Source organism: Leptonychotes weddellii, chromosome 16 (genome assembly GCF_054177405.1).
Source record: "Leptonychotes weddellii isolate Sample4059 chromosome 16, ASM5417740v2, whole genome shotgun sequence".
NCBI lineage: Eukaryota > Metazoa > Chordata > Mammalia > Carnivora > Phocidae > Leptonychotes > Leptonychotes weddellii.
In genome coordinates this window covers 39,733,943-39,747,152 of record NC_138384.1, presented here as the reverse complement: position 1 = coordinate 39,747,152, position 13,210 = coordinate 39,733,943, and the positions used below count along the sequence as shown (strand labels likewise).

The following is a 13,210-nucleotide window of genomic DNA, read 5'->3' as shown; positions in this document are numbered from 1 at the left end:
TGTGTGTTCGAGTTCTCAGAGGACGCGTCTGGGAGTGCGACTGCTGACTCCCAGAGGAGGTGCACCTGCAAACTTTACTAGAACATGCCCTACTGTTTTCCAAAGTGGTTGCACCATCCGCGTCCCCGTCAGCGGAGGCTGAGAGCTCCCACTGCCCTGCGTCCTTACCCCGCTACCACCAGGCCCTGTGACTTCTGCCCCCGGGGTGGGGGTGCAGTGGTGGCCCCCCCGCGATCTACCCGGCTCCCCCCACGAGGCCGCCGTGCCACTTACTCTTGACATCCAGCTGGGCGGCGTACTTGGTGAAGCCCTTCAGGCAGACCTTCTCCCCGATCAGGGCGAGGAACTCCTCGAAGGCGGGGCCGGCCTCCTCGTTGTTGTACATCTCCTCCTCCGAGCTCTGGCCGGCCTTGCAGTAGAGGATGCCCACTTTGTGCTTCCGGCACAGCTGCAGAGGCGAGAGCAGCTCTGTGAGGCGGGCCCGGCGGGGACGTCAGAGGGAACGGAACAAAGGGGCTTTCTCAGCCGTGGCACCCAGGGAGCTGCCGGGGTCGCACAGCCATCCAGCACCACAGCCAGAGAGGAAGGAGAGAGGCGCAGGGGGCACGTCCCCGTTGTCCTCTCCCTCCTTCCCATTTCAGAGAGGCACAACGAAGTGTCCGTGCAGCGGGCTCCTGTTCTCTCTACAGAGGGCCACACCACTCTCTCAAGAGTAAGAGACCGTGGCCTTGGCTGGCTCCCATAGCAGGTAGTCTGGAACTGGCTAAGATTCTGCAAAAGGAAATTCTCGAGGGCTCAGGGCTCAGCACAGTCAACACTGTTTTTAGGGGGTGGGCCTCCAATCACATGTTTGTTCTGTGTCTCGCTCATTCCCCTGGTCACAGGGGACTGGACTCTGGACAGACACCTGACCTAAGTGTGGGCCAGTCAGAGGCTCTCCTGGGACTGACAGTCAGCCAGCTGGGGTCTGCAGGTAGCTGTCATTCTCGAAGTCACTCTGGGAGCTGTGGGAGGGTGGAGAAGCAGAGGGAGCCTATGTGCAGAGAGGGGGAGGGAATACCAACACGAACACGTATGCGTGCGCATGCACGCACGCACGCACGCACACACACACACACACACACACACACCCCAGTGGCTGTCTCATCCTCATTTTTCTCCTGAGAACCTGGCACATCCCTGCTCTTGGCACCCTTGGTATTTGACAAGAGATCCCTCCTTTTACTGAAACTAGCTTCGGCGGATTTCTACTCTGAAAAAAAGAAAAAAAAAAAAACAAAGACCAAGACAGAAAGAGGTACCAGGATGGATTGCGGTGGCCCCCCACGCTGGCCCCCAGCTCACCCCTTGCTCGTCGAGCTTCAGCAGCTGCTCGGTCACCTTGGGAGTGTTGAGAGCCAGCCGCAGGCAGTGGATGTTGAGCTCGGGGATGACATACTCCAGGGCGTCCTTCAGGGGTAGGCCCCGCCCTGTCCCGTGCTTCGTCGCGGTGGGGGTGGCGTCCTCCAGGATAGAGCCCCGCAGGGTGATGAGCTGTTTCAGGGAGAGAAGGGCAGGTTAGGAGGCTCTTGGGACCTAGGAAGGGAACAGAGTCCTGTTCTCAGAGCAACGTGTGCGATGGTCCGAAGCTTGGGCCCCAGGGCCAGCCCTGGGTTTGGACCAGGACTTGAACTTGCTGCCTCTTCCCTGTGTGATCATGAGCGCCTTCAAATCTCTGGGCCTCAGCTTCTCTTTCATGAAATGAGTACAGTGACGGCATCACAGCCCCGAAAGGTGCTGGGAGGACTAAGCTGATGAGAGCACACCTTCGTCCGTTCAACAAATACCAACTGAGCGCCCCCGAAGTACAGCCCTGTTCTGGGTGCAGTGAATGAAACAAAGACCCCTGCCCCCACCCAACTGGCATTTAAGTGGGGAGACAGATTATGTCAGGTAGTAAGAAGTATAATGAATAAAACAGGCTCCATAAGGCGAGCACTCAATGAACACTCTGCCTTCGTTCCAGTATGTGTAAACGTATTACCATGGTTGGTCTGTGGTGGGGCCCAGGGATGTGTATGTGTGCATGTATGTATTCAGATTTATACAGCTGTGTATTTACACACATGTGAGCACACTCACGCACACACATAATCTTTTCAATGCCACTCAGGATTCTGATGGGTAGCCAGGACTGAAAACCTGAGTCAGCCAATCACGGCCATCTCATTCCCCTTTCCCAGATGGTGCTTTCCAAGTTTTTCCTATAGTGGGCCACATGATTAGCTCCAGGTAATGAAACGTGAGGGGCATTCAGCTTGGGAAGGACTTCTGGGGACATCTGTTTCCCTTAGTTAAAGGAAAGCCTTTCCACCTGCCCATTTCTTCTTGTTAAGGACATTGGTGTGAGGATAAGATGTTTGGAGCTGTGGCTTATGATCTTATCATCATGAGGAAAGAGACAAAAAAACCACAGAGAAGTTTATCTCTGCAGTTGCCTACCTCCAGACTTCTCATTAGAGAACTAAAGCAACCCTCTATGTGTTCTAGCTATGGTTAGTCAGGTTTTCAGGTTTACAGACAAAGCAGTTTCTGACAGACCTTTATAACAAAGTCCCATTTGTGAACGTGCTATATTCAAGGTACAAGAGTAATTATCTATTTCGATGTATAGGTCTGTTCAGGGGAGGTTTTGTTATCTCCATTTTACAGCTAAGAAAATTGAAGCTCTGGGGTGCCTGGGTGGCTCAGTTGGTTGAGTGTCCGACTCTTGATTTCGGTTCAGGTCATGATCTCTCTGGGTTGTGGGATCGAGCGCCTCGTTGGGCTCTGCGCTCAGCAGGGAGTCTGCTGGACAGTCTCTCCCTCTGTCCCACCCGTGTGCACACATGTGTGTGCTCTCTCTCTCTCAACAGATAAATAAATAAAATCTTAAAAACAAAAACAAAAACTGAAGCACTGAGAGGTTAGGTGCCTTCTCTAAGGTCACCAAAATTAAGTGACTGAACCAGGATTCCAATGCAGCCCTGACTTTTCCAAAACTCATGACCTTTTTCTTTGAAGGTTTTTAATTTTTTTTTTTTTTTTACCGGGAAGTATAATCCACATACAGAAAAGCACGCAACATATGTAAGCATAGCTAAAGGAATTACCACCGAGTGAACACCTAGGTAATCGCCACCAAATCAAAAAGATAAATATTTTCAGCCCCCCAAATCCCTTCTCCTCCTCCCCAAAGGCAACCCTACCCTGACTTCTAACTCCACAATTTATTTCTGCCTGTTTTTGAGCTTCATGCTGTTTGTATTCGTTTGTATCTGGCTTATTTCTCTCAATGCTTTGCATACGAGATTCGACCACGCTGCTGGGAGGAGCTGATGTTTTGCCACAACAGATGTAATCCAGTCTACCGCTGAGCACAGAAACTGCTTCCAGTGCTGGGACAACTATGAGCGCTGCTGTTAGGAACACTCACAGAAGCACCTCGTAGTGCACACGAACACATTTTCTTTTGGGTTTATACCCAGGAGAGGAACTGCTGAGTCACCTGGCATGTTAATCTTCAATTTTACCGAAGTTTTCCAAGTGGTTGTACCAATTTACGCCCCGCTTACCCTGAGAACCCCAGCTGCTTCGTGTCCCTGTTGCACCAGCTCTGGCTTCTGTCCACAACGTGAGCTGGCCATCAGGTGATGCCATGGGCAGGGCCAGGCCCTGCAGCTCCAGCGCCCCCCAAGACAGCACAATGGGGGGTCTGCAGCAATACCAGTAAAAATATCCTCCCTGAGGCGATTGTTGTAAGCACCCAGAACACACTTGAGGCTATGGTTTAAAGACTAAGGAGGATCAGTGTTAACTGGAAAAACATGCTGGCCCTAAGTGAACATGTTGACACAGGAGGTGGCAAAAACAATGTGTCATGACGTCGCCTCTAAGCATACAGCCCACCCTTTCCAAAAAGGACCTGGGCAAGAGGCATGCACGGAAGGAATGGAATGATGATCTCGTGTTTGGGAGTTCCTAGTTCTGGCCCCAGTAATTAATAAACAAGTACTCTCTTATCATGATCTTGAAACAGATCATGAAAAGCAATGATGACGGGTGCTTTGCCCTGCTGGTCTGGGAAGCCCTGGGACAGTGGGTTTCAAAGAATGCACCAACAGGATCAGCGTTTTTGTATCCTGCTGACACTGGCCCACAGCGCCCTCTGCTGGGCCCAAGGGGAAGCATGGTCCTCCACCTCATTCTTTCTCCCACACTAGAGACAGGTGGCCCCTCTACATTCTGGCTCTGAAGACTTAACCAAAAGCCACGACCTGAAAAGCTCCCAGCCTTTCCTTGTCTGCTGGGGATAATAAGTAGGGCACTGGCAGGATGCAACGAGTGGCCAGCCATCTCTAACCTCCACCTGGTCCTGTCCACCGTCATCACCTACCTGGCCTATGATAACAGCCCTACTCCTGGTCTCCCTGCTCCCGACCCGCTGCTCCCCCCTCCCCCCCGCCAGGTCCATCTTTCCCACAGCAGCTTGAGTCAGACCACACCTCTCCTCTGCATAGAATGGGCTAGTGGCTTCCCATCTCTCTCCAAATAAAATCTATACACCCTGCTCAGGCTGAAAGGCCCTGCGTGATCTCACCCTCAATGACACCTGTCATCATCTTACGGAGGATAACCAGTCAAGTGAGCCATAAGAAGACCTCAAGGCCATGTAAGCCGGGAGGTTTTGATTTGCACAGGTTGTTCAATGTTGGTTCCTGACTCAGATGCATCCCCTTCTCTGTTGGGCAGCGGGTGCACCCGTCAGGAACGTTTCCTGGGAAGTCACTGAGGTGTCTGTCTGCCTGGGTTCAAATCCTGACTGTACCCTTTCCCTGGCTGTGTGACCCTGGGCAAGATGCTTAACTTCTCTGTGCCTGTTTCCTCATCTATAAAATGGGGATAATAGCACCTACCTCCCAGGCTTGTAAAGATTCAATAAGATAGTCCACGTGCAGTGCTCAGCATTGTATACAGTGAGCGCTCAATACATAAGAGACATTATTATGGATACACACGTGTCAAATGTGTTTGTACAAAGGCATATGCATAGTTAATAATTTAAATTTAATCTTTAACAGGAAGATACAGTTGGCTTTTCTCCCCATTTAACAATACTCTTTGGAGATTATTTCTATAAACACACACAATCAGAGCTACCTCCTGAACACAAACGAGGTCCTAGTCAATATACTGTTGCTCCTTGCTTTTTTCACTTAATAGGAGACTCTCCCTTTTCTACTTCGTACACTTATATACTTAAATTCTTAATGAGTGACTATTATTTTTTTTTTTTAAAGATTTTATTTATTTATTCATGAGAGAGAGAGGCAGAGCGAGAAGCAGGCTCCCAAGGAGCAGGGAGCCCGATGCGGGACTCGATCCCAGGACCCTGAGATCATGACCTGAGCCGAAGGCAGACGCTTAACCATCTGAGCCACCCAGGTGCCCGAGTGACTATTATTTTTTAAATTAAAAAGAAAAGACAAATTCAAACCTCTAACCCTAACAAAACCGAAGCCTGTCAAAAACTCGTGTTTGCTGGGCTAAGGGGAACCTGTTGGGTCAAGAAACTAGACCGCCCCTGGCTGGCTGGGGTTCCCTGTGAACTGGGAGGGAGAGGCCAGCAAGGGGCTCGGGACGGGGCAGCCCTGGCCCGGGGCTCGTCCTGTCCAGGCTGGGGGGTGGGGGGGTGCCGATGTTCAGGCGTGAGGTGCCAAAGCCCAGCTCCCAGTCTGTCCCTGCCCTGGTGGGAAGCTCAGTGCTGCCAATGCTCACAACCCATCTGCCGGGAGATGGGGACCCACTTGACTGTCTGCTTGGCGGCCGGGGGTGGCCATCTGGGGCAGGCCGGTCTGCTGGCTCGGAAAACAGCCTGAGCCCTTCACTCTGGACCCCACACCTCGGTTTACGGGAGCCTGAGATCTGTGCATGTGGACAGGAGGACAGAACTCTGCCCGTGAGCTCAACCCTCGCTCCCCGGCACGGCCACCTCGTGGGGGAGAGCGACAGCCAGGGCACTCACTGCCCTGCAGCCTTGTGTGCCGATGCAAGAGAACCTTCGGCCGCTCCCGGAGATGGGGAGCAAACAGCACAAAGCCTATTTACAGATGAAAAAACCGAGAAGCCCAGAGGCAAAGCCATCTGTCCAAGGTCACGTGGCCAGTGAGTGGCAGAGCTGGACCAAAACCAGGGCTGTCTGTTCCCAGAGCCAGAATTCAAACTCGACCCAACAGGCAGGGTGCCGAGCGGTTAAGAGCCTGGGCTCGGGGCTCGGGGCTCGGTCCCCGGGCAGCCTGGGTCCACATCCTGGCTCTGCCACTGGGGACCGTGACAAATGATGATCTCCCTGGGCCTCCATCTCCCACCCTCACCTGCACAATGGGAACAACGGGACTCACATCATGAGACTGTTGAGAGGACCTGAAGGCTCCACGCACACGCAACACTTAGGACAGTGTCTGGCTGTGAGTGTTAGCTATTATTGCTGCTGGATGCGTGACTGTCCGCCCTGCCGCCGCCACAGGAAGGGCTCGAGCAAGAGGCGAGGCAAACCTTGCTGGCCGCTGCCCTCCCTTCAACCCCAGATGAGGAGGTCCTCAGGCCCGAGTGCCCAGTAGGGCAGCTCCACAAGGAGTCGGGCTCAAGGCTGAGGCTGTGGGGGCAGAAAAAGGCCTGCCTGGAATGTGACATGGGGACAGCAGACGGAGACTCCCTGCCAACTAACTTCACTGGGCTCCCCCCGAGTGCCAGGCCTGGCGCTGCCTGTATGTGTAACCTCGGGGCCCACACCACGGTCCTGTGAGACTGGGATTCCCAAGGGGGCAACGGAGGCTCTGAAGGGAGAAGCCAGGGGCCCACGTTCACAGCGGGTGGGCGGCCAAACTAGGACTCCATACCAGGTCTCCAATGTGCCAGACACGGTCCTGCCTCAGGACCTTTGCCCTGGCTGTTCCCTCGGCCCGGAATGCTCTTGTTCCAGATGTCCACATGGCTCCTTCTCTCAACTCCTTCAGGTCATTACTCAAATGTTCTCTTCCCAGTGAGACCTCCCTTGACCATTCTGCCAAAAAAAAATTGAACCACCCCTCACACTTATCTCTTCCTTGCTTTACCTTCTACCTTGTCATCGCTTACCACACTGTGTGATTTACTAAAGTATGTGTGTATTGCCTGCCTCCCCGACGAGGGTCTAGTCCCACAAACATCTCTGCTGCCTCATTCACTCCTGTGCTCCCAGTGCCCAGCGCAGGGGTGGCAGATAGCAGGGCTGAGTGAACGAATCCCAGACCTGCGGCCCTGAGCCTCAAGAGCCTCACCCCCACCCCGGGGAGGGCTGGAGGCAAGTTTTGTGGGTGTTGGGGCTCGGAAGTGGATGGAAGCAGGCACGGCACTAAGCCGGTTTCAAACTTACTGAAGAGCAACCACAGCAAAAATGTTACTCCCCGACCTAGGATCCCTTCACCCAGGTCTCAGGAGCCCCGGTACGTGCGACGCAGGCTGGTTTTTTAAAAAATTCATTCTCTGTATTCCACTTTTATTAATAAAAACCACCACCACCACAGCGCTAGCACCAAGGTGAGTTTGTAACTCAGCAGTGGGTCTGTCGGGGAGACTGAGCCGAGTCAGCGGGATCCCAGAGGCAGCTGAGCGGGGGCCGGAGAACAGGCGGACTCCGGAGGGTGCTTTGGGCAAGTCCCTTAACCTCTCGGGGCCTGTTTCGTCTTCCAGAAATGGGGCAAACGGTGCCTTCACCATGCAACTGTCAGGACATTTAAGTGTGTGAAGATACACGAAGGGTAAAGCTGGTACATGACACAGCGTTAAGGAGATCGGCAACATCAGAGTCATTGTAACAAATATTATTTATTCCTGTTTGATTGTTGTCATCTCACCCAGCAGTTCCCTGGATGTCATGACACAATCTGAAGCAGTGTGAGCTGTCACCTCACCTTCTGCCCTGGTGTTCATCTGGCCATAAAGGTAAGGAGAGTGGGGAGGGGGCTGGGAGGCAGAGGGGCTGGTGACCACCTGTGGTCGGGGGCATGGGGTTTGGGGGCCACCTCCTCTAAATTGCCACAAAGCCTCAGTGCCATCCCATTCCTCCTCAGCGAGAGGGTCGTCATGAGGGGATGGGCTAGGGCCCTTGGTACAGCATCTGCCAGTCTGGATGACGTCCAGGCTCGGCTGGCCCCACACCCAAAGCCCCTGGCGGCGGTGGCCTGCTGGGTTCCCACATCTGGGCAAAGGCCAGGAACAAGGGAGATGGGGCAAGGCAGGGCTGAGGGAGACCCATTTTGGTGGGCCTGCCCAGATGACTACCACCCCCTTTCTGGAAAGGTGGTCCTTACTTGGGTCTTTTGGAAGTCTCTATTGTTTTTGCTAGCCCAGCTCCCCTCTTTTGGCAGAAGAACTCCCCAGCTGCCTCCTCCAGGTGGGTCTGATAGAACTGTCAATCACAGTGTCCTGCCCTGCCCCCAGACCCAGTGGAGCACATGTGATCCAAGCAGAGCCAATCCGAGTCCTCCCCACAGATTTGGCAGCAAATATCTCCCCTGTGGAGGAGAACGTATAAAGATGCAGAAGAGCTGAGCCACCAGTCTCATTTTCCCATGACATGGAGAGAGCTTGCTGGTGGCAGAAAAGAGAATGACATTCACAATGCAGAGAAGAAGCAGAGCTTAGAGGAGCAGAGCGGTCAGAGGGCAGAATTCTGGTGACATCATTTGAGTGCCTGGATCCAGCTATGCCTGAAGCTAGTCCTACCCCAGATTTGCAGTTATATGAACCAATGAATTCTATTTCTGGCTTAAACCAGTTAGAACTAGATTTCTGTCCATTACAATTCACCCTAATTGAGCAGGGTGCCCCTAGCAGGCCTTGTTCCCTAGCCACAGCTGACATTTAATCTAGGCGAAGACCTACGACCAACCCAGGACAACGGGTTTCTCTACTCAGACTTGAAAGCACCGGGAGTGTTGTGAGGTGAACGGCGTTGACAGCAGTGGCTGCTGTGGCTGAGATCCCCCAATTCCTGCCCTGCCCGAGGCTTGCTGCCTTAATTCTCTCTATTCTGCAGGACATCTCAAGATTCTGAAAGAATCCCTTATGGCTCTCCCTTTATTTCTTATGCTAACGAGAGTGAACCTCTTGCACGTGTAGCAATCTTGGGCTCTCCAAGGTTCCAATCCTGGCCTGGCCCCTTATTCGTTGATCCTATACAAGTCACTGAATTTCTCTTGAGTCTGAGTTTTCTCTTCTGTAAAATGGAGGGACTTCCAGGACTGCCCTCAGGAGGTTACCGGCTTACGTGAGATGTAAGGGGAAGCACGTGCCCGCAGAACCCGGCGCAGACTAAGGCCTCACAGAGGTGAGCAGCTAACAACGGTGATGCGACCTACCTCGCGGGTCCGGAAGATGATCCTGTACTGGTACTGCGGCCCATGATCCTTGTGGTCCTCCAACTTCTCCCGCTTGATGCTCACCGCCACTGGCCCCAGCTTCTCGTCCACACCAAAGTAATTGGCATGTTCTGAGAGGGAAGAGCGGGGGAGTTCAGAGTAAGCTCTCTGGAAGGAGGGGTGATGGGCCAGGCCCGGGGCAGGTTCTTGTGCGACCCGTGGGATCCTGCTCACACACACCTCCTGGTCACGGCCACACTTGACAGACCGACTGCAAGACCGGACTGTGCCACCTCTGCCAAGTCACAGAGCCTCAGTTCCCTCATCTGAGAAATGGGGGGCCCTGACGCTACCCATAACTCATTGAGTGGATGTGAGGATGAAATGAAGCTACACATATTAAATGCTCAGTGCAGTGTCTGGCACTGGGTAAGAACCCAGCCTCGCTATGATTATCCCAGATTTGCAAATGTTCATCGTTAGCTTAGCTGCTGATTGGCCCCATGAAGTGGTGAAGATTCTATTCCAGGGAGCTGCTTGCCGGGCTCAGATCCGGGGTCTGCCACTAGGTTGGATGGATGGTCCAGGCCAAGGTGCTCCACAGCATTCTCGTGAGTAAAATGGGATCAGTAAGGATGGACTGGCCTCCCGAAATGGTGGTCAAAACTAAATAGGTTAATAAGCGTGAAGCACTTAGCACAGGGCCGGGGACACAGTAAGCACGAAAGAAATACTATTATCATCCAAGGGCATGATGTTTGTCAGAGAAAAGGGACCATGATTCAAGCCCCTAGGCATCACCTTTATCCAGCCACGTTTCTATAACAGCTAGGACACTTAAACTACTCTTCCCTTGCGGTGATGGAACCTTTGAATCACAGAGCAAATCTCTTCTCTTCCCTAAATAACAGCTGTCTCCCCTCTTTCTCTAAACATGTTGCTATTTTATAATCCTTCCAGGCAAACGTTTTCTTCCTGATGTATAACCCAAGTATTTCCTGCCTGTGGTAGATAACCCACCAGCAGTCGGTCTTAACCCAAGTCCACGAGGTCAACATCTAACCACTGCCAGGAATTCCTTCCCATCCCAGTGCTCTGAATATTTAACTGATGGTTCCTGTTCTCACAAGGTGCTCTTAGTGAATCAAAGGCTTATCTAAGGCCCAAATAATGTGTGTTAATTAACGGCACCGGTCAGACCAGCACCTGCACCGGGTTAAGCCATCTCCACAGCTGGTCAGAGAACAGAAGAATTATCTGCTCCACAGATAGCAGCTCATTCCTGAAATAGCTGTACGGGTTGTTTTGTTTTATTTTCCACCAATGCATACCGTAGGCACTCAATAAACAATGACCAATGAGTAATTTATTTATAAGCTTCCAGGGCTCCAAAGAAGTCCACTTTTGAAAGGAAATGGCTTTTTTTTTTTTTGAAGCTCCATGATGAGTACTTATTACCTGCCCAGTGAAGAACTGTTTTAACGTACAATCTTATATGATCCTCACCACAGTCTTTCGTGTAGCTATTTCCATGTGTGAGTTGAAAAGAATGTGTGAGTTGAACAGAACATGCTATCTGTTGGTTAGGTACAAAATTAATAATTATATATAACATATAATTAATAACCCAATCAAAACCTGATTCTACATTTATATAGTAGAATCAGGTTTTGATTGAGTTATTCAAATCCTCTTCAGCCTTATTTTTTTGACTACTAGATCTGTCAATTTCAGAGAGACCGTGTCAGCGTCTCCCACTGATTGTGGATCTGTTCACTTCTCCCTGCAGCCTTGTCAATTTTTAAATACTTATCCCCTAACCCAGGTTGCCAGGTGCATAAAGGTTCACAACTATTCAAGTTTCTTTTCTCCAGGTTAGCCACTGCCTGGAACTCCCCCCGCCCATCCTTTTATTTTCCAATTTCTGTGTGCTTCTGCTTTGGGGCGTGTGATGCTGCTATAATCACCCCAACATTCCTCACGTGAGGATACAGAATCCAATGAGTGAAACGTGACACATAGCTAATAAGCTATGACACAGACATCCCAAACCCTGGGCTGTCTGACTCGCAACAATGGAGCTCCAGAGACTGCACGCGCTCTGAATCCCATTGAATGACTTAGTTGACATTTTGTTAGGTTTGACTAGGACACTGGTTTAAAAAAAATTTTTTTAACTCGTTGCTGTGGAGTACTAGCTGCCTACCCATTCTATTCTTCCCTTCCTCCTTTTCAAGAAAAATCCCCTACGAGTAGAGAGGGGGGATTTGTCTAGGGGATTTGTCTGGCTAAAAACCTGTATTTCCCAGCCTGCCTTGTAGATAGAAGCTGTGGTTGGATGGGGCTTATGAGAAAGCTCTTTAAAAGGGGCTGACAGGAGATCTTTTTGCCCTTACCCTTTCCTCTTTTTCTTTGCCTGGAAACGTGGATGAGACAGCTGGAACTGCAGCAGCCTTCTTGGGCCAGGAGACTACTCTGGGGGCTGGAGGCCATGCGCTAAGGCTGGCATTCCACTGATGCTGAGGAGAAACCATACCAGCCCTGGGTTGCTGACCTCCACACTTCTTTATATTGGAGAAATAAACGTCTATGTCGTTAAAGCCTGTCACTGGCAGTTATAAGCAATTCCAAATCAATACAGTTGTCGACATTTAAAAATGAGGAGAATCCACATTAAAAAAAAAACAGAAACGAACTTAATTTCAGGAGAATCTAGAAAAATTGAAAAGGCTGGCAACAATGGGCTTTCCTGCATTTCCTGCATGCCTACAGTGAGGTGGGGCTGAGTAGGGACTGCCCTTTGCTCAGTCGCTGCCTGGCCCCTTAGCTGCCTGGGTTTGTGGCCTCTGCATTAGGCTATGCTGTCTCCTGCGACTGCCCCACCAGCACTGACGAACCTCGTGACAGAGGAAGCCCATCTCTCCCTGGTGTTAACACCTTCGCAACATCAACAGCTCCACCTTCAAAGGGGATCCAGAACCTGCTGGCTTCTTCCCCCACGCATGGGCTCCCAACTTAGACTTGTCCATCATCACCTCCTGCCTGAACTAGTGCAGCAGCCTCCCCCCTGGTTTCCCTGCTTCCCAATCGCCCCACGTCTGTCCCCCAGAGGAAGGCTGTGAACACCCGAGTGGGATCAGGGCCCTCGACTGCTCAGAACTCTCTCGTGGCTCCATCTCACTCAGGGTGCAGGCAAGAGTCCTCATCACCATGACCCACAAAGTCCCACACGATCTACCCCCATCACCTCTCTGCCTGGGCTCCTTCCACTCTCCTTCAGTCACTCTGTCCCAGCAACACTGGACTCCTTCCTCCTCCTTAGTGTTTCAGGACTATTGTACTTGCTCTTCCCTGTGCCAGAACACTGTCCCCAATCTCCACACAGCTCTGTCCTTCAGCCCAGTACTCAAATGGCACCTACCTAGGAGGCCCTCCCAGGCCATTCCCTATTGAAAATGCAGCCTGTGACCTGGTCACTATTTCCTTCTCCCCTGCTTTACTTTTCTCCATAGCGCTTGCCACCCTAGGACACCTTATATACTTCACACATTAATCTAATTTTATTGCCTTCCCCCCACTTAAGTGCTAGGAAGACAAGATCTTAGTTTTAAGCTGCTCAATACTGTATCCCCAGGCTCTAGAAAGGGCCTGGCCCATAGCTGAACCCAGCACACAGATGCTAAATAATGCCTATCGTCTCCTGCGGCTCGAGGCTTTGGCGAGTTCATCCCTGTGTGAGGCACCAAGCTAAGCGCTGGATGAGGCTCCGCTCACTGCATCCTCAGCACCGC

The 13,210-nt window shown here is 51.7% G+C and overlaps 1 protein-coding gene across 1 annotated transcript in view; it reads right to left on the bottom strand.

The window, feature by feature from the left end:
- The window catches only part of SIPA1L3 (signal induced proliferation associated 1 like 3), a 211,652-nt gene that overhangs the window by 70,165 nt on the left and 128,277 nt on the right, over positions 1-13,210 (bottom strand). Inside the window, exons 4-7 of the mRNA XM_081807589.1 lie at positions 11,816-11,835; positions 9,420-9,714; positions 1,345-1,533; positions 274-448 (exon numbers count right to left, since the gene is read on the bottom strand). Of these exons, the coding sequence (XP_081663715.1) occupies positions 274-448; positions 1,345-1,533; positions 9,420-9,714; positions 11,816-11,835 (679 nt within the window). The remainder of the gene's footprint in view (positions 1-273; positions 449-1,344; positions 1,534-9,419; positions 9,715-11,815; positions 11,836-13,210) is intronic.